This window comes from Neovison vison, chromosome 3, assembly GCF_020171115.1.
Source record: "Neovison vison isolate M4711 chromosome 3, ASM_NN_V1, whole genome shotgun sequence".
Taxonomy (NCBI): domain Eukaryota; kingdom Metazoa; phylum Chordata; class Mammalia; order Carnivora; family Mustelidae; genus Neogale; species Neogale vison.
The window spans coordinates 219,101,310-219,127,760 of record NC_058093.1 but is presented as its reverse complement, the minus strand read 5'-3'; the positions used below and the strand labels follow the sequence as shown (position 1 = coordinate 219,127,760).

General features: G+C 43.3%; 1 protein-coding gene across 3 annotated transcripts in view; it reads left to right on the top strand.

Annotated features, from left to right (window-relative positions):
* Window positions 1-459: 459 nt before the first annotated feature.
* NF2 (NF2, moesin-ezrin-radixin like (MERLIN) tumor suppressor) overlaps window positions 460-26,451 on the top strand; it is an 81,386-nt gene continuing 55,394 nt past the window's right edge. For 2 of the 3 annotated variants that reach the window (XM_044243960.1, XM_044243961.1), the window contains exon 1: window positions 461-1,007. In XM_044243960.1, the coding sequence (XP_044099895.1) occupies window positions 894-1,007 (114 nt within the window). In that variant the 5' untranslated portion in view covers window positions 461-893. Of the gene's footprint in view, window positions 1,008-26,451 lie in introns of all 3 variants that reach the window. The other variant, XM_044243962.1, reaches the window with a different exon arrangement.

Below are 26,451 nucleotides of genomic sequence, written 5' to 3'. Positions count from 1 at the left end.
CAAGGAGGATTATCCGCCGGGTGTCCGAAACACAGTCCGCTGGGGCGCCACACTCGGCAGGTACTTGGTCCCACCGGCAGTCCCTCACTGACCCACACGCAACTGGGGACCAGCCGCTACGTGGTTCCCGGGAGAAGGCGCGCCGAGTTCCGATGCCTCAACCAATCTTGCTAGAGTAGGCGTACTCCCTGCGAACAAAAGCGTTCGGAGTGACTGCCGCTATGACCACTCAACGCCTAGCCCAGGCCCGCGCCTCCAATCACAGCGGAACTTCCAATTGGTGGGCCTTTCCGAAGTGGGGCGGACGGGAGGGAAAAGTCCCGCCTCCCTAGGGGTTCTCAGCCAACCGGAGAGTCCGGGCGGCAGCCGCTTGTTCGGTTGCGCTGTGTGTAATGATCTGGGGCCTGAGGGCGGGGCGGGGAGCAGGCCGGGGTCTGTGGGGAGGGGACGCTTCCTGCGGGCGCGCGGAGCGGAGACGGTGACAGCCACGCGCGCACGTGCGCGCCTGGCCGCAGCGCGGCCCCGAGACCTTCACCAGCCGCTGAGAGGCGCGCGGGGGCTGGGCTGCTGCCGTCTAGGGGCCCCGTCCCGGGGCGTCCCCAGCGTCCCGGGCCCGAGTTCCTGAGCGCCGGGCCGAGCCCACCCCGTCGGTCCTGGCTCGTGTTTCGTCTCCGTGGCCGTAAGGGCCCGCCCCCCAGCTCCCCTTTACGCTCCCGGGGCAGGGTCCTCACGGCCCATGCTGGCCGCTGGGGGCCCGTGCCGACCAGACAGCTCCCAGGCCGGCCAATTGGCTACCATGGTGGCCCTGAGGCCTGTGCGACTCCTCCAGGGGGGCTAACAGGTCCAGAGCGCAGGCCTCGGGGCGCGAGGGTCCCGGGTCTGAGCCCCGCGCCATGGCCGGGGCCATCGCCTCCCGTATGAGCTTCAGCTCTCTCAAGAGGAAGCAGCCCAAGACGTTCACCGTGCGGATCGTCACCATGGACGCCGAGATGGAGTTCAATTGCGAGGTAACCGGCTGGCAGCCCCGACGGGCTGCGGCAAGGGGGAGCCTGGCGGAATCCGGCGGAATCCCCGCTCGCTGGGCCCCGTCGTGGGTCGGGCACCAACTGGGGCGCCCCTGCCGCGGTGACAGTCAAGGTGGAAGCTTGAGGGATTCAGCTTATATCATCTCTGAGCATAGACAGAGGTGACCAGAACCGGAAGGAGCCATCTAGGCCCAAATCCTCACGTTAAAGATAATTGCTGCTCATTTTTCATAGGGCTTTGGGTTTGGAAGCACTTCCTGAAGGTTTTCATTCATTGTTGCTTCAAGAGGCTGGAAGTATCCGTGGTGGCGAATTCTGGTTTTCAGTGTCAGGCTTGAGTTCCAGCTCTGTGGGTTTTTTATTTATTTATTTTTTTACTTCATTAGATATTATTATGTGCCCCAGGCATTAAAAGTTGCATCTTGTATATTGGAAAGTCTGTACTTCTTTCCCTTTTCCAAAAGCCTTAAAGGAAACAGTTGATGACTAATACTTTTGATGCAGTTTACATCATGATGATAACAGTTACTATTTGTTGAAGATATTCTAAGTGTCAGATGCTCCTACATTTAATTCTCACAACTACCCAATGAGGTAGGTACCCCAAACCATATATCATCTAGTAAGTGGCAAAGTGGGATTTTAAGTCAAACTTTTAGCCTCTCAAGTAATTTAAGTCTCTCAAGTAATTTGTCTCTCAAGTAATTTAAGTCCTTGCTAGTCCAAAGTGTGGTCTGTGAAACAGCAGCATTGATAGTAGTGACCTAAGTGAGGGGTTGACAAACTTTCAGTGAAGGGCCAGGTAGTAAATACTTTGAGCTTTGCAGGCCATGGGATCTCTGTTACAACCACTTAGCTCTTCAGCTCAGCTATTATAGCACAAAAGCAGCTTAGGATTCATTTCCAGCATGACAGTGTGAGGGGTGTCATTGATGTTGCTCGTCTGTAAGACTGGTGAAAATTACTTAAAAAAACTCAACAATTTAAACCATCTGGAAATGGCATTAAGGGCAAACATTTATCAAATGAATAAACATCTATTCAAGAAAATCCGAAAATTTTCTAAGAAAGGCGAGAGTCTATAGTATTTGAAGCAAGGCTGCTACCTTTCTCCCCACTTCCAACTCAGCAAGGTAGAGATTCCATTCCAGACTGCTGCAGTCCAGAACACAGGGCTCCCTCTTTCCCTAGCTCCCTGTCAGACCACTTTCTTCCCAGGAGGAGCAGTACTTCAGTGTTTCTTATCCTGCTCAAGCCTACTTGTTGCTGAGACAGTCCCAGGTGTGTGTAGTTGAAATATGAGTCTTCCTTCTTCTATCCAGCTCCTACTCACAGAATGGGAGCTGTGCCTTGAGCATGGCACATGACTACTGGGGCTCACCAGTTGCTCTCATCCCAGACCCAGCTTGCATAATGGTGGTTCCATGCCAGAGGAGGCAAACTGAGAAAATCCCAGGCTGTTGTGTGCCATTCCACCCCTTCCATCAAGGATTCAGAGATTTTACCTAGAAGGAGAAGAAGGCTTTAAAACCCGTGGCTCCTGCTCTCTTCCCAAAGACAGTTACTTCATTTGCAACAAAATGTGGAGAAGTTTATGACTAAGGGAACTCTTAAAAACTGGAGGATTTGAGGGCACCTGGGTGGCTCAGTTGTTAAGTGTCTGTGTTAAGTGTCTGCCTTCAGCTCTGGTCATGATCCCAGGGTCCTGGGATTGAGCTCTACATCTGGCTCTCCACTGGGCGGGAAGCTGCCTTCTCCATCTCTCTTTCCCCTACTGGTGTTCCTCTCTCGCTGTCTCTCTCTCTCTGTCAAATAAATTAAATCTTAAAAACAACAAAAACAAACAAACAAAAAAAAAGGGGAGTTGGGAGGAGATTATGGATTTAATGAAGATACAGCCTAGGCTGTAGACCCACTACTTTGCAGGAGAGAGTCAAAGTTTAAGAGGGGGTGGGGAAGATCCCTCATGGGATTGAATAAACTGTTCCCTCAAAAGAGTCACCTTTGATTGGATTATTTTGTAGACCAAGTTATGCCCCAGGGTCTGGTTGAAAATAATAGAATAGTAAGACACGATTAAAGGAGTTCTAACAGCTAGGTGTGATCAGGGGAAGAGAAAGTGCCCTGCTGAAACCACTGTCACTCCAGATGACTGTAGCCATAAACAAATTTGTGTGTCTTTGAGGAACAACAACATCATAGGCCTTAACACTGTGTGAATGAAATAGATTTCACTAAAACATTCCAGCCCATCACTAAATAAGCAAAGAACAATAAAAAGCCCTGGGGCTGGGGTAGGGAGAACCAGTCCAGTATCTATATTATTTAGATGATATATTACTTAAAATGTCCAGTTTCCTGCAAAAAAATTGTGAGACTTGCAAAAAAGTAGGGAAATATGACCCAGACGAGGGAAACAAACTAGCAGTAGAAATTGCCATGAGAGTGACCAGATGTCAGATTTAGCAGAAAAAAGATTTCAAATAACCATTACAAATACATTCTCAGAACTAAAGGAAAGCATGATTAAAGAAGGAAGCTATGACATTTTCACATCAAGTAGAGAAGATCAAATTAAAAGGTAGGAATTACAGAAAAGAACCAAATGAAAATTCTGGAGTTGTAAAGCACCACAAGTGAAGTTAAAAATTCCTTAGAGGGGCTCAGAGTATATTCAGACAGGCAGATTGAAGAATTAGCCTGCTTGAAGATAGAATGATAGAGATGATGCAAGCTGAAAAATAGAAAAAACAATGAAGAAAAATGTACAGAGTCTCAGAAAAATGTGGGAAATCATTAAGTGTACATATGTATGGGAATACCAGGAGAGGAGAGAGAAAAAATATTTTAAAAAACAGTAGCTGACACTTTCTGAATTTGTTGAAAAACAATAGTGTAGACATTCAGGAAGCTCAGTAGACTCCAAGGAGGATAAACACAAAGAGATCCACAAATAGAAAAAGGGAAAATGCAGAAAGTCAAAGACAAGGAGAAAATCTTGAAAGCAAGAGAAAAAGGACTTATAACATACAAGGAAACCCCAGTAAGATTAACAGCTGTCTTCTCTGCAGAAACTGTGGAGGCCAGAGGCTATGGGATAACATATTAAAAGTGCTCAAAGAAAAAACTTGTCAACTAAGAATCCTATAATATTTCAAAATGGCTATTTCAAATATGAAGGTGAAATAAAGACTTTCCCAGGTAAATGCAAATTGTAGATGTTGTTCAAAGACCTGCTTTACAAGAAATACTAAAGGAAGTTCTTCAGGCTGAAAGCAAGTGGCCTCAGACAGTAATCAAATCTACATGGAATTAAAAAAGAGCACTGGGAAAAGTATATAATGACAAAAGACAGTAGAAATTAATATTCTTCTCTTCTTGTAATTGATTTAAAGAGCAATTATATAAAATAACATATAATGTACCTATAACATACAAATGTAATATATGTGTAGTGTACTTTCCAATAATAGCACAAAGGAGGTGGATGGAAGCAAAACTGTAATGGGCTAAGGAAATGACCACAGATGGTAAAGTAATAACAACAATGTATTGTTGGGTTTATAATTTATATATATATATATATATATATATATATATATACACACACACACATATATATAATTTTAATATTAAAATATAAATCTACAAAAGTGAAAAGTGAAAGGATATATAGGTATATATAGATATAGGATCTATATATATAGATATATAGGATGTATATATCACTAGAATTAAACTAGTATAAATCTCAAGCTGATTCTGATAAGATTATCTGGTAAACCCTGGAGCAACCACTAAAAAAATTCCCCCAAAACACTTAAAAAATATGATGAAGAAATCACTAAATAAATGTAAATGCTTCATTAGAAAATATTCACCTAATGTAAAAACAAGTAGTAAAGGAGGGATGGAGAAACAAAAACGTGAAACACATAGAAAACAAAAATAAAATAACAACTGTACCCCAAATAATTTGATAACTCAAATGAGATGGACAAATTCCTGGAAGGACACCAACTACCAAAATTTACTCGAGAAAGAACAGGCAATCTGAACAGACCTATAACTAGTGAAGAGATTAAATTGGTAAAACAACGCCCACAAAGAAATGTCCAGACTGTATGTACTAAAGGCCCAAATGGCTTTATTACTGAATTCTACCAAACATTTCAAGAACAATTAATACCAGTTCTTCACATGCTCTTTCAAAAGAATAGGAGGGCGCCTGGGTGGCTCAGTGGGTTAAGCTGCTGCCTTTGGCTCAGGTCATGATCTCTGGGTCCTGGGATCGAGTCCCGCATCAGGCTCTCTACTCAGCAGGGAGCCTGCTTCCCTCTATCTCTCTCTCTGCCTGCCTCTCCATCTACTTGTGATCTCTCTCTGTCAAATAAATAAATAAAATCTTTAAAAAAAAAAAAAAAGAGCAGGGACTACTTCCCAACTCATTTTATGAGGCTGGCATTACCCTGATACCAAAACCTGACAAAGCAATCACAAGAAAACTAGAGACTAAGATCTCTTATGAATATGGAAGCAAAATGGGGTGTCTGACTGTCTCATTAGGTCCTGTGACTCTTGATCTTGGAGTTGTGAGTTCCAGCGATGTTGGGTGTAGATTACTTAGAAAAAAATATGGAAGCAAAAATTCTTATTTTTTAAAAATTTTATTTATTTTATAGAGAGTGAGAGAGAAAGAGCATGAGCTGGGGGTGGGGGTCATAGGGAGAAACTCCTTGCTGAGCAGGGAGCCCCAACGCAGGACCACAGGATTCAATCCCAGGACCCCGGGATCTCTACCTGAGCTGAAGGCAGATGCTTAACCAACTGAGCCACCCAGGTACTCCTGGAAGCAAAAATTCTTTTTTTTTTTTTTTAAAGATTTTATTTATTTATTTGACAGAGAGAGATCACAAGTAGGCAGAGAGGCAGTCATAGAGAGACAGGGGAAAGCAGGGGCTCGCAGGGCTCGATCCTAGGACCCTGGGATCATGACCTGAGTTGAAGTCAGAGGCTTTAACTGAGCCATCCAGGCACCCCTGGAAGCAAAAATTCTTAACAAAAATATTAGCAAACTGAATCCAGCATCTCTCTATCTATCTATATGATATACATATATATGTATATCGTACATCATAACCAAGTGAGATTTATTGCAGGAATTCAAGGTTGGTTTAATATCTGAAAATCAATTAACATAATACATCATATCAATAGAATAAAAAAAAATCACATGGTATTTCAATACATGCCAGAAAAGCACTTGACAAAATCGAGCAGCATTTCATGAAAAAAACACTGAACAAAATAGGAATAGAAGGGAGCTTCCTCAACCTGATAAAGAGTATCTGTGAAGAACCTGCAGCTAACTATCATACTTAATAGTGAGATCAGGAATAGGAATAAGACAAGGATATCTTGCTACTTTTTTTTTTTATTTAAGATTTTATTTATTTGAGAGCGCATGAAATGAGCAAGGGGAAAGACAGAGACAGAGGGAGAGGGAGAAGCAGACTCCCTGCTGAGCAGGTATCCTGCTGTAGGAGTTGATTCCAGGACCCTGAGATCATGACCTGAGCTGAAGGCAGACACTTAGCCATCTGAGACACCCAGGTGCCCCTATCTTGCCACTTTTTTTTTTTTTAAAGATTTATTTATTTGACAGAGAGAGAGAGAGAGAGAGGACACAAGTAGGCAGAGTGGCAGGGAGAGGGAGAAGCAGGCTCTCCACTGAGCAGGGAGCCCTATGTGGACTCCATCTGAGGACTGGGGATCATGACCTGAGCCAAAGGCAGCCACTTAACTGACTGAGCCACCCAGGCACCCCTATCTTGCCACTTTGGTTCAACAGTGTGCTAGAGGTTCTAGCCAGGACACTTAAGCAAGAAAATGAAATAAAAGACATTCATATTGGAAAGGAAGAAAATAAAAATATATTCAGAGATAACATGATCACATATAGAGACCCTAAGAAATCCCCTATAGGGATTTTCCTGTAAAACTATTTGAACTAATAAATGAGTTAAGCAAGGTGGCAGGATACAAGAGCAATACACGAAAATCGCTTGTAATTCTATATGCTTGCAACGAACAATATGAAAATGAAAAGAAAATTATAATAATATCAAAAAGTATAAAATGCTTAGGCACAAATTTAACCAATGAAGTGTAAAACTTATACTCTGAAAATTATTAAAACATTGTTGTAGAAATTAAAGGACCTAAAGAAATGGAAAGGTATCCCTTGTTCATAGATTATAAGATTTAACATTGTTAAGGGGGCAGTATTCCCCTAGCTGATCTACTCATTCAGCATAATCCCTATCAGAATCCCAGTTTATTTCTTTGTAGAAATTGAAAATCTGATTTTAAAATTTATATGGAATTGCAAGGGATCTACAATAGCTAAAACAATCTTGTAAAAGAAGAGGAAAGTAGGAAGACTCTTACTTCCTTATTTCAAAACTTACTACAACCATTGTCAAGACAGTATAGTACTGGCATATAGATCAATGGAATAGAACTGAGAGTCCAGAAATAGATCCATTTATCTATGGTTAACTGATTTTTGATAAGGGTGCCAAGGCCGTTCAGTGGAGGAATGAATAGACTTCCCAACAGTGCTGAGACAACTGGTGAGCCACATGCAAAACAATGAAGTTGAACCCTTATTTCATACCACATACAAAAATTAAAAATGCATCAAAGATGTAAATATAAGAACGAAAACTATAACACCGTTAAAACAGGGATAAATCTTCATGACTTTGGATTTGGCATAGGATTCTTAGATATAACAAAAGCATGAGTAACAAAAGAAAAAGTAGTAGACTTGACTTCATCAAGATTAAAAACTTTTATGCTTTGAAGGATGCCATCAAGAACTGAAAAGAAATATTAGGAAATCATGTATCTCATGAGGCTCTTCTATCTAAAATATATGAAGGACTCTTATAGCTCAGTAATAAGAAGGCAAATAACTCAATTAGAAAGTGGGCAAACTGAGGGGTGCCTGACTGGCTATTCAGTAGAGCATGACTCTTGATATGAGGGTTGTGAGTTCAAGCCCCTTGGTGGGTATAGAGTTTACTTTAAAAAAATGGGCAAAGGATCTGAATAGACATTTCTTTGAGGAAGATACAGAAATGGCCAATAAGCACATGAAAAATGCTCAACATCATGAGTCATCAGGGACATGAAAATAAAAAACCCCATGAGATACCACTTTACCACAATAAGAGCCAACCACTAGGATGATTAGAATCAAAAAGTCATATAATATGGGGCGCCCGGGTGGCTCAGTGGGTTAAGCCTCTGCCTTCAGCTCAGGTCATGATCCCAGGGTCCTGGGAGCGAGCCCCACATTGGGCTCTCTGCTCAGCAGGGAGCCTGCTTCCCCTCTCTCTCTTTGCCTGCTGCTCTGCCTACTTGTGATCTCTGTCTGTCAAATAAATAAATAAAATCTTTAAGAAAAAAGTCATATAATAATAAATGTTAGTGAGAATATGAGGAAATTGGAACCCTTATACACTGCTGATGGGACTGTAGAACAGTACAGCCACTTTGAGAAACAGTCCGGCCATTCCTAAAAACAGTTAAGTATAGAGTTATCATCTGACCCAGCAATCCCACTACTAGGTATCTACTCAAGAGAAATTCATGTGTATCTACAGAGAAACTTGTACACAGGTATCTATAGCAACATTATTTGTAAGAGCCAAAAGGTAGAAACAACCCAAATGTCCATCAGCTGATGAAAGGGTAAATAAAAGGTGGTATATCAGTACAATGAAATATTATTTGGCACTAAGAAGGAATGAAATAATAAATACATGCTACAAATGGATAAACCTTGAAAACATTATTGCTAAGTGGAAGCAGCAATCACAAAAGTGTGCCTGTTATTTCACTCATCAGCAAGTCTGGAGTGGGGATATGTAGGGAAATGAAAAGTAGATTTGTGGTTGCTTAGAACTGGGAAAAGGGATACAGGAGTGATAGCCAGGGGATGCAAGGTTTCTTTGTGGAGTGAAGAATATATTCCAGAATTGACAGGGGTCATGGTTGCACAACACTGTGAATATTCTAGAACCATTGAATTGTGCATTTAAAAAAAAAAGATTTTATTTATTTATTTGACAGACAGAGATCACAAGTAGGCAGAGGAGCAGGCTCCCCACCGAGCAGAGAGCCCGATGCGGGGCTCAATCCCAGGACCCCAGGATCATAACCTGAGCCGAAGGCAGAGGCTTTAACACACTGAGCTACCCAGGCGCCCCTGAATTGTGCATTTTTAAAAAAAGGTTATTTATGAGAGAGAGAGAGCAGAGTGAGTGAGAACATGAGTCGGGGAGAGGGAGAAGCAGATTCCCTACTGAGCAGGGAGCCTGATGTGGGGCTTGATTCTAGAACCTTGGGATCATGACCTGAGCTGAAGGCTGCCACCCAACTGACTGAGCCACACAGGTTCCCTGAACTGTGCATTTTAAATAGGTGAATTTTTAAGGTACATGAGTTAAATCTCAGGCTGTGTTAAGGAAGATGTGGCCTTTGACAAAATGGGAACAAAAAACATGACTTTGTTCCAGTAAAACTATTTGTGAACTCTGAAATTTGAATTTCATATAATTTTCACAAGTGATGAAATGTTGTTTCAGAAATTACATTTAGGGACGCCTGGGTGGCTCAGTTGGTTAAGCAGCTGCCTTCGGCTCAGGTCATGGTCCCAGCGTCCTGGGATCGAGTCCCGCATCGGGCTCCTTGCTTGGCCAGGGAGCCTGCTTCTCCCTCTGCCTCTGCCTGCCACTGTGTCTGCCTGTGTTTGCTCTCGCTTCTCTTTCTATGACATATAGATAAAATAAAAATCTTTAAAAAAAAAAAAAAGCATTTATGTTTAAAAAAAAAAAAAAAAAGAAATTACATTTAAGGGGCCACCTGGATGGCTCAGTCATTAAGTCTCTGCCTTCGGCTCAGGTCATGATCCTGGGGTCCTGGGATTGAGCCCCACATTGGCTCCCTGCTCAGCGGAGAGACTGCTTCTCCCTCTTCCTCTGCCTCTCCCACTGCTTGTGCTCTCTCTCTCTCAAATAAAGAAATAAAATCTTAAAAATAAATAAATGAGTAAATTTTACATTTAAAGATGGAAAAATTACTCTCAGCTCTCAGATGGTACAATAATAGAGGGCAAATTAGGTTTGTGTTGTGGGCCATAGTTTGCTGATTCCTGATCTATCTTATTTATGTGTGTATGTATGTATGTATGTATGTAATCTGCATACCCAGTGTGGGACTTGAACTCACATCCTTGAGATCAAGATTCACATGCTTTACCAACTGAGCCAGCCATTTGCCCCCCTGATCTAAGTTTCTGTTTGGCAAATGTTGTGAGAGATTATGAGAGACTGACCGGTAGGGAAAGGGATTTTGTAGGAGAATTCTTCAGCCACAATTCTACCATGAAAATCTCTTCTTTTTTTCTTTAAACAGACCCCAGACCCAAAGAGAATGTACAATATTACCAGCTATCGCAGGGCTTCTCAACCTTGACACTATTTTTTTTTTTAAGATTTTATTTATTTATTTATTTATTTATTTTAAGATTTTATTTATTTATTTGGGAGACAGAGGGAGAGAGAGCGAGTGAGCACAGGCAGACAGAGAGGCAGGCAGAGTCAGAGGGAGAAGCAGGCTCCCTGCCGAGCAAGGAGCCCGATGTGGGACTCGATCCCAGGACCCTGGGATCATGACCTGAGCCGAAGGCAGCTGCTTAACAACTGAGCCACCCAGGCGTCCCTATTTATTTATTTTTGACAGAGACAGAGATCACAAGTAGGCAGAGAGGCAGGCAGAGAGAGAAGAAAGCAGGCTCCCTGATGAGCAGAGAGCCCAATGTGAGGCTCGATCCCAGGACCCTGAGATCATGACCTGAGCTGAAGGCAGAGGCTTTAACCCACTGAGCCACCCAGGCACCCCTCAACCTTGACACTATCAATATTTTGGCTGAATAATTCTTTGTCAGGGCGGCAGCTGTCCTGTACCCTGTAGGATGTTTAGAAGCACCGCTAGATGCCAGTAGCACCTCCCCACCCTCCCAGCTGAGACAACCAAAAATGTCTTTAGACATCATCAAGTGTCCCTGGGGGGGAGGAGTACCCTTCCTTCTCCCCCTCTCCCTGCCACCGTGTTGAGAACCACTATAGAAGAAGGTAAGAGTAGTGATCAGAATGGTATAGCTTAGAGTCTGTCAAACTTAAATGTGCCAGTAAATGACCTGGGATCTTGATAAAATGAGAATTCTGACTCTATACTTCTATAGTATAACTGAGAATTCTGCATTTCTAACACATTCTCAAATGATGCCAGGGCTGCTGATTCAGGGACCACCCTTTGAGTAGCAAAGCATTAGTGGAAAGTGTATAGGCTTTGAAATAAAATAGGTCTGGGCTTGAATTCCAGCTAACCTATTCCTGGCTTAGATAAGATACCTAAGCTCTTTGGACCTCAGTTTCCACGTGAGTAAAATGGAACTAGTAATACTGACCCTGCCAATTTTTGTTTTATTTATTTATTTGGCCTTGCAAGATTTTATAAGGATTCATGGAATGCATAGTGCCAGGCAGAAAGTAAGAACTAGAAGGGACTATAGTTGGCTAAAAGTAGGAGGCAGCTCAGGTCACCATGGTTACTGCCCTGTTATGATTTATTAAGCAGTTGCATTTCAGTGACTTTTCAGTGTAAATACCTGTTTGTAAATGAGTATGTTCAAATATTCTGTTTAAAAAGTAACAGTAGGGACACCTGGGTGGCTCAGTGGGTTAGGCCTCTGCCTTTGGCTAGGGTCATGATCTCAGGGTCCTGGGATGGAGCCCCACATCAGCTCTCTGCTCAGCCAGGAGCCTGCTTCCCCTCTCTCTCTGCCTGTCTCTCTGCCTGCCTACTTGTGATCTCTCTCTCTCTGTCAAATAAAATCTAAAAAAAAAAAAAAAAAAAAGTAACAGTAGTTTGATTTATGAGGATAGAGCTCTAAGAAACTATCAGTCTTTCTCTCTTGCTATTTTTATGTTGTACATTAACTGAGGAAGGTACTAATGCAAGGAGATGACAGATGCATTTGGAAAAAAAAAAAGAGGAGAGATGGTATTTGATGAATTCTTGACTTTTTTGAGGTCAAGGGTAGGTGGTGGTCTAAGGATTCAATTTCAGAGCCAGTGGTAGTTAACATATGAATCATGTTACCTTATGCTAATAAGTTCAGACTTTTTTTGCTGCAGAGATAGGGAATAAATCTCTTTCTTGCACTACTTGCTGCATTGCACAGTTGGCTTGTTGTTTCAGAGGATTTTTCCACTTGAGAGATTTGATATTTGTCATTTTGAGAAAGTGGGTGCTGAACGTAATTTGCCAGGAGGCTAAACGGTTATGTTATTTCTTATCTAGGCTGGAATTTTACTCTAATAATTCAATCTATCAGTAAGAAGAGCCAAATATGAAAAAGCTCTCTGAATTGAGTTGTGAGAGATTCTAATACCATCTTATATTGGAAACAAAGCCTCCTTCTTCTGTTGGTTGACATCCCAAATGTTTTCACATACCCAAGTGGGAATATGACTGGATTAAATACCAGCATTACAGATCATTCCAACATACAAGTGGACAAAAAGTAGAAACCTTTGAAAGGGGAAAACAGAAAGAACGACCCTGGTATTTTCAGTAAGATGTTACAACCCAGACACTTGAAGATTTAGGCAAATGCTTCCCTTCTAAGGATGCAGACTTCTGGAGGGCAGTGGTGGTCATTTCATTGCTAGTTGTGTATAGTAATGGGACTGTATATGAGGGCACCGAGAAACCTTTTTTCTTTTTTCTTTTTTTTTTTTAGATTTTATTTATTTATTTATTTGACAGGGATCACAAGTAGGCAGAGAGGCAGGCAGAGAGAGAGGAGGAAGCAGGCTCTCTGCTGAGCAGAGTGCCCGATGGGGGGGCTCGATCCCAGGACCCTGAGATCATGACCTGAGCCGAAGGCAGAGGCTCAACCCACTGAGCCACCCAGGTGCCCTGAGAAACCTTTTTCAGAAAAAAGATTGTTTCTGCCTTATCTCTGTATTCTCCCATGGGGTTTTTGCATGCCCGCAGATGGCCTGGGTCTTGGGATATGGGACATGGGCTGTCAGGTGAATGCTGTATATAATTGTGCTGGTGAAGATAGAAGGAAGCCGGACATACACTGGCTGGTGCTGCCATCTGCTGGCCCCCATGTCTGCTCTTTTGTAGGAGGAAGGGCTAGGGAGTAACAGTTATTGTGTGCCAGGTCCCATGCTAAATGCTTTGCATGTACTAGCTCATTTGATACAACAGAGACTTATTCACTTATTCACTCAACAGGTATTTACTGAGTACCCGTGTGGACGTAGCAGTGATCAAGACCTACTTAGGATGGAGGTCTTGTCATTGGCTTCATTTTCAGAGTGGGAATTGGAGACTCCAGCAGGGTACATAGCTTGCTTAAAGTCCCCGCAGAGCCACTGTCTATTCTGAAAGAGAAAGAAGAGGACAGGGACTGTTAGACAGCGGGAGAATCTCACTAATGACCAGTGCTTATTTGAACCTCACAACGAAGTTTTCAAGTCAGTTAGAGAGGTCTTTTTTTTTTTTTTTTTAAGGTTTTTATTTATTTGACAGAGAAAAACACAGTGAGAGAGGGAACAAAGCAGGGGGAGTGGGAGAGGGAGTAGCACACTCTCCACTGAGCAGGGAGCCCGATGCGGGGCTTGATCCCAGGACCTGGGATCATGACCTGAGAGATGCTTAATGACTGAGCCACCCAGACGTCCCAGTTGGAGAGGTCTTAGCTCAAGTTCCAGTTTACTTGTCTGGACTCTGAAGCAGCACAGCCTGGAGGTTAGGAGCATCTCGGGAGAATTTGGTCTCAGGAGCCTGATCCTTGGCTCTGCCCTAACCAGCTCAATGACCTTAGACAGGTTCCTTAATCCTCTTCAGATGCCTGTTTCCTCATCTGTAAAATGGGGAGCATAATAATTCTTCTTGCAAGGGATTGTTACAGGGATTAAAACTGAGTCGTTGGTAAAGTACTTAGACTTTCTAACTCAATCATTTGTCTATGGCATTATTTTATTTTTTTTTGCATTTGGCATAAGATACCATTTCAAAACATTTTGTGAACTTGCCAGTGGACTTAAATTTTGGCCAGTGGATGATGTTACTGATGACCTCTGTTGCATTGGATCAGTGCTGGTTTTCCTTGGAATCAGATGGACACTTTGCATAAGTGAATCCTTTTCACTTGCCATGATCCTGTTTGCAATTCCTTGCCTTTGGCTTAAAATTCCTTGCCTTTGACCTTCTTTTCCAACAGTTCAGTATTTTCTGGTTGCATATTTAATAAACTTTGTGGTCCGAATATTCTTCCCTGTTATTCAGCCTGATATTTTCTTAAATTTGGTGTGTGCCCATAAATAGCAATTGGTTAACCTCTTTATTCTGAGACCTTTTCATGTTTTTTTTAAAGTTATTTAACTTTGAAATCCACCTCCTTTTCCCCCACCCCCCACTTCAGTTCAGGTTTAGAATAGCCAATATTTAAGGCATTCAGGCACACAGAAAGATATTTAAGAGGGAAGGTCCCAGATTTCCATAGTGCTCATGGTGATTTAAAGTGGTCTCCATGCAGAATGACTTGAAATGTTTGGGGGTGGGAATGTGAAGAGTTTGGAAACAAGGAGCCCAATTAGAAGACAAACATTCTGGGCCAGGTGTCACGCCAAAACCTGAACTAACTAGGGTCTGGGACAAAACTGGACTGAATCCAAAGGCCTGGGCACTAGGAGGATGAGGCCAGGGATCAGGGCCTTCTGTGACAAAGAATGAGTAGGGGAACTCTAGGCCCCAGATTCAGGAGGTACCAAGGTCTAGAGCCGGTCCTCAGGCCTCAAGGCCAGCCAAGCAGGAGGCAATTTTTCAGTCAAGCCTAGCCAGCATAGTGCTCAGGAGGTCAGCACATTTCCTGTATCTGGTCTGGGTGTGTAATCAGGGTGTTACTTGTATAAACCCGTTGAGAGCCCTGAACTGGTATTTGAACAACCCCTAGCTTCTAGGCAGAGCTCCTCTGTGTGATCTTGGCCATGTCTCTTCTTTCCCCCAACTCTAGGCCTCAGTTCCTAGTCTGAAAAATGAGAGGAAAGAACTTGATTTCCAAAGGCCCTCTGCTTTAGCATCCTATTTTAGGTGATCTGGGCAGAAGAAGCTCATTGCACAACTCCCCCTTTCATATTTCCTTCTTAGTAGGAAACCATCTCAGGATTTGAGCATGTAGGTGTGAGAAAAATCTGCTGGAGGACAGGAAGGATATTGCTTAGGGAACAAGAGCTGGCATCCCAATAGAAGGGGTATGTTGGTTTGAGTTTAAGTCCTACCACTGCCACCTGCTGTCTGAGTGATCTTGGACTTACTTCTCTAAGCCTCAGTTGCCACATCTATAAAATGAGAAAAATACCATTTTTCATATAGGATTGTTTAAAGTGTGAATGAATGAGGTGGACCTTTATGGACACTTATCCCAGGGCCCGAGTCTAGGAAGCTCTTGGTAAATACTAGCTTCTCATGTTATCATGAGATGAGAGTGTGGGAGTAAAGCGGAAGGCTCTCATGTTAGAAGGCACTCTGAATTTTCTCCTTTATTTTTTATTTTTACTATTATTTTTAAAGATTTTATTTATTAATTTGACAGAGAGAGATCACAAGTAGGCAGAGCAGCAGGCAGGGGGAGGGGCGGGAAGCTGGCTCCCCGCTGAGTAGAGAGCCCCGGTGCAGGGCTCCATCCCAGGACCCCGAGACCATACCCAAGCCGAAGGCAGAGGCTTAACCCACTGAGCCATCCAGGCGCCCCTGAATTTTCTCCTTTAATCATCTCCTTCATTTTCTTTGAATCTTTTTCAGATTATCCATGCCTTTGCAATTATAGACTCTTCGACTCTATAATTATAAACTGTATCTGACACCATATTTCTGTTTAAAGATTTATTTGTAATTGATCTCTGTCTAGCTTGATGTCCACTGTGATAGCAGGATTCTCTTCTGCCATTTTTACTCCCTGTTCTTTTGTCCCCAGTGTATCAATTTTCCCTTTTTTTTTTTTTTTTGTTTCTAATGACTTTTCCAGTTATTCCTGCTAGTTTTGCATTCTTGTCCAAGAACATTTTTGGTGCTTGTTTATTTTTAATTTTAGAAGTTAAAGGCATTTGAGGTCTTAAAAACCCAGAATTGAGTTTTCTCGGAGCTGCTGATCTTTTTAGCCAGCTGGTGATGAGGCTTCTCTGGTTTGTTACAGGATGATGTGTTCCATCCTCCTGTCTATGCTTTGTCTAATTTAGATTCTAAATCCACATGTTTTAGTACATTTTTAGCACGTAAAAATTTATTACCAAACTAGTGCTGACCTCAGGAGGGAAAAAAATCTCGAATTAAATCTTCAGTCACTAGTGCGGAGACTGAAGGTGTTAGAAATCACTCCAGTCGCCACTAGGTGGGGTCAGAGCACATCATTTCTAAAGTCCCTGGGTCCTTTTCCTCTTCCAGCCCTCACTACCATCCGACTTTTTCCTTCTTTGCCAAATTTGGACTGAGTGTTGGAAATTTCCAAAAGTTCTCTGTTAGCGACTTACGTTACTTACAGTTTCCCCATCCACCTTGCCAGTTTTAATCTCCTAGTTGTAGTTGTTTTGATCATTTGACTTTCAGGTAAAACTTAAAACCAAAGCCCAGAGTCATTAAACTTATCTGAACTGATCTAAAGTTTTAAATTCAGCAACAGTGTCTTTATCTAGTGTATTGATTGGAGATTGACTGGAGATTAAAAAAGAGTCTCAGAGGGGCGCCTGAGTGGTTCAGTCAGTTAAGTGTCTGCCTTTGGCTCAGGTCGTGATCCCAGAGTCCTGGACTTTGAGTCATCATTTTGAGTCCCAGAGTCATGATCCCAGAGTCCTGGGATCAACCCCCACATCGGGCTTCCTGCTCAGTGGAGAGCCTGCTTCTCCCTCTCCCACTCTCTTGCTGTGTCTCCCTCTGTCAAATAAATAAAAGTCTTTAAAAAAAAAAAAAAGGTCTCATAAATGTATTAAAGAAATTTACAACTCACAGTAGTTCTCATCCACTTGCAGACGTAAACGTTTACCAGCCCTGTGCACTCATACCTAATCCTTCCAGCGTTGTTACACCAGTGTCAACATCGCCAATGACTATGAAACGGAATTAAAAGGTCAAGCTAGAAATGGAACCCGAATGTTTAAAATTTCTTTCCAGGGGCACCTGGGTGGCTCAATGAGTTAAAGTCTCTGCCTTTGGCTCAGGTTGTAATCCTGGGGTCCTGGAATCAGCCCCTCATTGGGCTTTCAGCTCAGGGGGGAGCCTGCTTCCCACACCCCCTCTCTTCCTGCCTCTCTGCCTACTTGTGATCTCTGTCTGTCAAATAAATAAAATCTTTTAGAAAAAATTTCTTTCTGGGCTAGAGCTGGGGTTCTTCATGAGCCTGTATGCAAGAATGGATTAATGCTCTAGCTCTGTTTTGGTGGGAAGTTTTTTGAAAGAATGTTCTTTTAAATACAGACTGTAATTTTTGTGATGTCCAGGGCAGGAGGAGTTAATCAATTGGTTGATACTTTATCATGGGTTTTATTTCGGTCTGTTCGTTTTATCTATTTAGACATTTAAAATTTAGCTCTGTGTCTACCTGCACTGAATCTACGATTGTTTCCTATTTGTAGCTCTCTGTGGAATTATTCTCAGTATTTCAACATTTGTGATTGTTGTTATTTGCTGAATTTCAGCAGGGTGCTAGGTGCTAAAAGAAGGTTATCAGCAGCATTACAATGACCACTTTTGTTACATTAGAGAGTTTATTCTTAATATAGTCAGCTCTTGATTATTATGAGTAAGGAACACAGCAGCAATAGTAGGACCTAAGTAAGGAAAAAGCGCATAGAAAGCACACATAAATTAAGTGTCAAGTGTCATTTACATGTCTGAAATGACTTTAAGATACAGAATGGAATGTTACAGAATTAAAAGTAAAGTATTGGGGCGCCTGGGTGGCTTGGTTGGTTAAGCATCCTCTCCTGGGATCCAGCCCCATATTGAGGGCTCCCTGCTCAGCTGGGAGTTTGTTTCTCCCTCCTCGCTGCCCTTCCCCCTGCTTATGCTTTCTCGCTTGCTCTCTCAAATAAATGAAGAAAATCTAAAAAAAAACAAAAAACAAAAAAACCCAGAAAATTATTACAGCAGTGGACAAAGTGCTACATGGTTTATACAAAACCATCTCGAGCTCATAGACTCAGAGGGTGTTAATCCTCCAAGACCACTTGATGACTGTGGAAGCTGAGAACCGGAGAGGTTAAGTGACTTTCCCAACACAGCAGGTTTGGGGGTTTTGTAGCTATTTGACAAGGCTGTGATTGCTCTCATGTTGTGAGCTAAATTCCAAAGATAGAGATGGTCTCCTTGGCTTTTGGGGGACTGTATTGCTTTTTTAACACTATAACTGTATTGTTTCTTTTCGCTCTGTCATCTGTCAGCTGACTTTGAAATGCCTCATCTTTTTTCATAACATCATAAAATTGGGGTCTTGCATGGGGCGTAAGAGATTGACAGAAGAAGAAACCGAAGCCCAGTGGAGTTGTGTGGCTTGTGTGTGTGGTAGAGGGAGGGAGTTTAGGATCCAGATCCATTCTCTAAGTTCACTGCTGCTCACATAACCTCTCTCCACTGTAGCAGGAAACATGCCAGAAGCTACAAAAATAAGGACTTCTTTTTTCCCCTAGAAAACTATCATTCGGGACGCCTGGGTGGCGCAGTTGGTTGGACGACTGCCTCCGGCTCAGGGCGTGATCCTGGAGTCCCGGGAACGAGTCCCACATCAGGCTCCCAGCTCCATGGGGAGTCTGCTTCGCTCTCTGACCTTCTCCTCGCTCATTCTCTCTCTCACTGTCTCTCTCTCTCAAATAAATAAAATAAAATCTTTAAAAAAAAAAAAAGAAAACTATCATTCATTTAGTTTTGAAAGGCTGAGGGTTTAAAACCTCCATTTTGTGGCTTCCCAAGGGTCTGTGACTTGTGTCTTACTCGTTTCTTTGGTTCTGTGGAAATTTTTCTTGGTTGGTTCTCTGAGATTTGGATTTCCTTGCCAAGGAATTTTTAGAGAGAAGAAATGAGTGTGTGTCACCAAAGGGGGGAAAATACATACCTTAAGGCCCAATTCTGCAGTTTGAATTTTAACACAGAGTGTCATAAATTCTTGCTTCTTTATTGCAATCATGACTTAGAAGACTGTTCCACTCAGAAGCCTCATCTGGTCATCATCATCATCATCACCATCAACATCATCAGGCAACCAGAAGTATGCACAGGGTGGCCACAGGTTATGCCGCACCTGCTTGGGTTCTGGGAGACCTAAAGTGTGTGTGTCTGTGTGATGTGTGTAGTAACCCTTACCTTCAAGGAGTTTGTGACCTGTAAGACTGGAGGAAAGACAGGAACCTTGGGGAAAGACAAACACCTCCTTTTCCTGTGTATGTAAAGTACATACTGACTCTCTTATCTGGAGTTGGATGGGGGAGGGGACAGTAGTGAGGTGAGGAATGGACTTTAGAAGAATCTGGTTCTGGATAAATGGAAGCACGTAGGTTTGCTGACTGGGGAGGGCACAGGCTGGGTTTTAACAAGCAGGGTAATTGGTTGCAGGGAGGAAGTAATTGGTGGAGGGCCTTGAAACCATTAATTTAAATGGATTTGGCAAACAGCAGATGATTTAAGGACTGGGAGAGGAAATTTACTGGCTGCGGTTGATTAAGGCAGAAACTGACAGGCAAGAGATTGGAGGTGGGGTTTTTTGCAAAGAGAAGGTTTTTGCTGGGATTTAGATGAGGGATGTAGGGGTTGTGATTGATAGAGCAAAGAAATTAGTCTCTTTTTTGGAGGATCCCCCTTTCCCTTGTGTTGGGAAATAATGGCTGATTAGGCTTGGGGTATCCTTTACTTGTGACAAGACATGACTCGATAGTTTTGCAATTTCGGCTCATGAAACACAAGAATCCGCTTCTGTAGTATGATGATACCACATCCTGAACTGGGTCCTGTCGGTTTTACCTCTGCATTACTATACTTTTTTATCCTCATTGATTAAACAGAATAGATGTTAATGGAGCTCATCATTCACTTACTGCACAGCAGAATCCTTTTTGTAACTTTTTCCATTTTGTTTATCTTATAAATAGAAGTATTTGTCATCTAGGTTTTTTTCTCTCCAAAATGGTTAAATAAAAGTTGTTTTACGTTAACATCTTAAGTTTTCTAGACTTTTATAAACCAGTTCTTGTAGGCTAGTCATGACTGCAGAAGTCGGTCAGGGATAAATATTGAGAGGGGAAATCATAGTCATCCTTGGTTTTCTGTTTCTGAAAGTGGTAGACACGTGGCACATATCCTGAGCATAGAGAAACCCAGTTCCTTCATCGCTCTATATGTAAGGGGGCCAGCCTCTTGACAGTTTTTATGGCAAATGCTAGGGCAGCTTGTGAGCTAAACCCTAAGAAGTGAATGCTGGGTTTGTCTGGTCTGTTGTTCTCTTTCATCTTTTGTGTAATAGATAGCTAATCGAATAGCATTCTTTGTGTGGCCAAAATATGTAGTCCCCAGACCTCTATGAAATGGAGTATTGTTTCTCTGTAGCTTTTCCCAGATCTGAGTCTTCTCTGTAAAGTCGAAGTTTCTCTGTGGCCTAATTCTCGGGCATTTCACATATGGCGGCCAAATTCGATTCTCTTTCTTCAAAAAAGTTGTCGTTTAATCGTGTTGTTCAGCCATCGCCTTTTCCCACCATGTGGCTGGCTGGTTTCCTGTTGACCCTCCCTGGTTCTATCAGTAAGAAGGAGAGGGATTTGATTGTTGATGGCTGCATGGCCCAGAGAGAGGAGTGGGAGAATGCAGTGTGAAGGCTCAAAAGAAAGAAATTTGAGGGCTGTGTGTCCAAACCTGGCCAACTGTAAGACGACCGTTGTGGTTGTTATTCATAACGTTTCCTGGGGTAATAGACCCCAATCAGCACTGTAGTTTATTGATGCCAGTTGCTTCCTACAACAGAAAAGCTCTCTGTTCCTGCTGCAGAGGGTGAGTGCTTAGTGCTATTTACTTAAAACATTCTAGGTTGATAAATTATAAGCACTTCACTTTGGGTAAAGCTCATAAATCCAGCCCCTACGAAAAATAACAAGCTGACAGCACTTAGTCCTGTTTATAAAGTTCATACACATCTATCTCTGATACAGGCACAAGTATATATCTATGAAATAGCACTGCAGCCTGTTAAAGTGATGGGAGAGCAGAGGCACAAAGCGAGAAGCCTTGTACTTCCAGGCTCACTACCATTAGCCCCCTCCCACTTGAAGGGCACCTTGAGGACGAGGCCCACGGAGCAGGAGCTGACACACTGTGGAGTCCAGATTTGCGCTCCTCCCTGCTCTTCTTCTTCCTGCAGATCGCCTTTCTCAGTCCTGCCGTCTCTCTCTTTCTGTCGGCAAAATGATCACCAGCCTGTGAGCGTCCCTGCTCTTCAGGAGGCTGAGAGGGGAGCAGTGTTGGTGTGTTGGTGTGCATGGAGCAGTTCAAACACTCTGGCCAGGTGGAGACGTGGGTCTCAGTGAACACTTAATAGACCCAGGAGCTGTTCTGTTTTTGGCAGAAGACCTTTAAGTAGTGTTAAGTGCAAAGTCCGAAAGGCTTATGGGCTAAAAGGTATCAGGAAAGGAAATATTTTAGTAACAAAATAAACATGAGCCTCATCCCCCTGGCCGTAGCTCCTTAGAGACCTGGCGGGTATTGTTACGGGACCCATGGCCGTTCAGAACGGAGGACCGAGCAGCGTAGTTCGCCGTCAACTTGTGGGGTCCGAAGCGTCACATGCATTGGGCAGAAGCGTGTTCAGTACTGCATTGAACATTCAGTACTGCAGATAGCGTAATTAGGCTGCTCGTCAGATACCAGAAAAGTGCAAAGAACATTCCTTCACTTTGCAACAGCTTGGACCTGAGTGGCAGACATGCTGTTCCCTCCGGCTGGCATGACTTTCCTTTCTTTAGCCCCTTCACCAGGGTACCAGCTACTGCCTGGCTCCCCAGACCCAGCTCAGACAGTGTCCCCTCCGTGAAGCCCCTGACCCCCATCCCTCAGGCTTGAACTGTGTTCCCTGTTCTGTTAGCATTTCCCAGCGTGCGTTTTCGTTATTCATTTACCTATCTTTCTTCCCTGTCAGATGTGAATGGGGACAGCGTCTTGTCCTGAACTCATCATTTATCTCTTGTGCCGAGCACAATGACTAGGACGTAGTGGGTGCTCAATAAATGTTTGTCAAATGAGTGATAGCATGGGTAGCTCGATGAGAATTGATGGTGCCCTTTCTGATCTGTCATCCATCATCCCTGGAGTGAAACAGGACCGGGAGGCTTTACACGGCACCACTTGAGAATGTAAGGAGAGGAGGAGGGCTTAGAGTGAATAATAACCAGCCTTTATTGAGTATTTGCCATGGGCTGGGCACTATATTTACTAAAGCATTTAGGCTTTTAAAATATATTAATGCACTTAATCCTTAGATCAATCTGCTAAGACTGGGTCTGTTTATCAGCCCCCTTGCGAAGCACAAGGAAATTCAATAACTTGCCCAAGGTCACACAGTGACAGCGCTGAGATTCATACTGATGTTAGGTAACTATCGCCTGTCTTTGCCTCTTAGACCGGCTCCTGGAAAGAATTAAATCCTAGTAGACAGAGGCAGCCATCTTAGTAATGATTTCACTTTTCTCCCATGTATCTAGAATACCTAGATATGGTTATATTCCATCCTTTGGAAGAAAAAAAGGAGAAAAAACACCTGAATAACTTTTTGGTGGGTAACCACTTTCTGTGGTTAAAATAAGAGGTGGAGTTTGTTGACAAAGAATTGGTTTTAGGTGGTACTTTTGGTCTTTTTAGAAGTACAGCAGTGTTCTCCAGTCAAACTGAACTATAAATGCTTTCATTTCCTACAAGGACCATCTAAGCTGTTTCTTTTTTTTTAATTAAAGATTTTATTTATGTATTTGACAGAGAGATATCACAAGTAGGCAGAGAGGCAGGCAGAGAGAGAGGGGGAAGCAGGCTTCCCGCTGAGCAAAGAGCCCGATGTGGGGCTCAATCCCAGGACCCTGAGATCATGACCTGAGCTGAAGACAGAGGCTTAACCCACTGAGCCACCCAGATGCCCCCCCCACTTTATTATTATTTTTTTTTTAAGTTCATTTAGGTGATCTCTACACCCAATGTGGGGCTAGAACTCACGACCCTGAGATTAAGAGTCACATGCTCCACTGACTGAGCCAGCCAGGTGCCCTCATCTGAGCTTTTTGCCTCTAGACTTTTGCATATGCTATTCCCTGTGCCTGGAACACACTACCCGGCTAGCTCCTTCCCCAAGCCCAGTGTTCACTTGATGCTTCTCTCCTACTGTGATAGTTGATTTAGATACCATTTCCCACCCCTCCAGGATAGAGGGTTCTTTCTCAGGGGTCCCTACACCCTCTGAGGGTCCCTGTTTGGCACTCATAACTGGAGTTGATTATTGTGTGTAGGGTGAGGGAGGTGATTATCTGTTCCTGATTGACTCGTGCTCTAGTCCTATTCTGTAAGAGCAGAGACTGTCTTCTTTCTCTATCTCCTGTACCTTGGGTGGTGCTTAGACACAATCTGTGTTCACCAAGTATTTCTTGAAGGATTTTTAAAAAATCATTTTTTAAAAAAAGGATTTTATGTATTTGACAGAGAGAGAAAGAGCAGAAGCAGGGGGAAGAGTAGAGGGAGAGGGAGGCTTCCCACTGAGGAGGAAGCCCATTATGTGGCTTGATCCCAGGACCCTGGGATCATGACCTGAGCCAAAGGTGATGCTTTACCTACTGAGCCACTCAGGTGGCCCAGATTATTTTTTTGAGAGAGGGCTAGAGCGTGTGTGAGCTGTGAGGGAGGGGAACCAGGGAGGGGCAAAGGGAGAGGGACAGAGAGAATCCTCAGCAGGTTCATGCCCAGCGTGGAGCCCAATGTGGGGCTCAGTCTCATGACCCTGGGATCAAGACCTGAGCCGAAATCAAGAGTCTGACACCTAACCGACTAAGTCACCCAGGTGTCCCTTATGGGGGCTAATTTTTGCTTTAAGTTTTTGAGCTTTGGGTTTTTGAATTAGACAAGTCTTCTGTTGGATGGTCGTTGTTTGCTGTGTCTTGTATATACAAAGTCAGCTGGGTGCTGTGGGCAACAGAGGATGACCGATGTCACTCTTGCTCTGAGGCGCCTACAATCTTGGGAGATATTCAGATCATGTTACAGCATCAGCACAGTGCAGGGGGTCGCTGATAAAACTGTAAAGACAGGCACGGTCACATTCTGGTGAGTCAGCGGGCTCCAGAGAAGCCCATTCACAACCTAGGACCTCTCTTCACAGAGTGTCATGGGAACCACCTAGAGTAACTGTGACCAGTGGTTCTTGTTTGTGAAGAAGGAGAAGCCCAAATTAGGAGGAGTAAGCAAACCTCATACACTTGGGGAAGGGCATGTTGAAAAGTAGAAGCTCATGTAGGTATACAACATGTTGGAGGTTAGATTTAACCCCAAAGAAAATCTTTCTAATTACTTAGAGATAGAGCATCTTCTTTTATAAGTAGAGCTAATAAGAGTTACAATCAAATGTATTTAGCACATTGCTACCTGGTTTCCTCCAGCACTTGAACTTATCCTAATACTTGGTTGCTTATCTATTCCCCCTGAAACGTGCAGTTCCTCCTGTTTGCCATCTCTCATGCTCAAGCCAGAAATGCAGGTGTCACTCGTCATTCTTGTTCCCTCAGTCCCCACCGGCACTCAGGAATCAGCTCGGCGACTCCCTCCTTTCCAGTGCTCAGTCTATCTTCCCTCTCTCCCACTTCCTTCATCCAGGCAGAGTTGGCCTCTGTTTTTTCTTTTCTTGATTCTAGGCTCCTTTCCTCCAACCCGTTCTCTGCCTTGTTGATGGAGGCACATTCCAGAACGCTGATCTGATCCCATCACCTCTCTTCCCAAGAGTCTTCAAGGACTCCATGGTGAGCCACCTGGCCCCACATGGCACCGAATTCCCACCACACCCCATCTTGAGTTCAGGCTGTCTGTCTCAGCTCTACCAGATGACTTGAATTTCCCTGTAGATATCATGATTTTCTTTTTTAGAGTTCTTTTTCCCTCCTTCGTCTAGCTCTCACTTGTTCTCTAACACCTTTTCTCACTTAAGTGTCCTTCCTTGTGTCTCCCACAGGGACCATGAGTCCAACATTTTGCATTCTCCGTGTCTGGCATTGCTGGGCACAGAGGACAGGCTCTGTGGTGCTTATTGAAAGAGTAAGAGATAGCTGAGGCTTTAATTCATATTGAGCTGTAAAGAAGCAGTATCTGGCTCTTCCAAGAGTGGGTTTGGTTTCAGGGCAGGAGAAGAGTTCACAACATGAGTTTCTTACTGGAAAAGGTGGTTGGGGAGTGCTGGTGGAGAGCCAGAAAAATGGAAGCCCTCAGAGCAGGCAGAGAGGCCACTGAGGAACTGAGGGGTTGCCCACCTTAGATCACCAGGTGATCAGTCAGACCAGTGTCTGACTCAGAAAGCTGCCGAAGAACCTGTGACTCAGTTTCCTTATTTATAATTAAAGGGAAGGGTCTAACAGTAGGTAATTACTCTGGCTCTCACATCTGACTCTGACATTCTGTGATCCTTAGAGTCAAAGTTAAGAATCTAAATAGGGCATTCTGAATTGGTGGGAGAATCCCCCCCACCCAGTATTGGAAGCTTATTGAGAACAAAGACTTTGTCTGTTTGCATTTGGCAGGGATTGTTTTGCATTTTAAAAACAAAGAAGTAGAAAGGAATACAGGAAAACTGCATTCATATGATACTATGCTTGAGAATTTAAACTCCCCCAATGTCAAGAAATTCACTCACTCATCCTCTTTGAAGCCTTGGTTGAGATGCAGTGCTCGTCCTGCTTGCGGACGGCCCCTCCGTGGCCGAGCTTGGGCCGCACTGTGGCTGTGAGTTATGGCAGCCTGGGAATCGACGCCATGAGCTTCCTGGCCCTTTGGTGTTCAACTTCTCCAAGTTAATGTCTGTTCTTTAGCGTTACATTATCTTGTAGAAAGGTAGTCATTTATAATTTATGTACTATGTACTGGCTTAAAATAGAGACAAGAGGATAATCAGCATCCCGAAGCTTCTAGTTTTCCAAAGTAACATTTTTTCAGTGAAGTCTGCCTGTAGGAATTAAAACCTGCCGTGAATTAAAAAACCCTTTGGGCTGTTATCAGACTGGAGAAATGG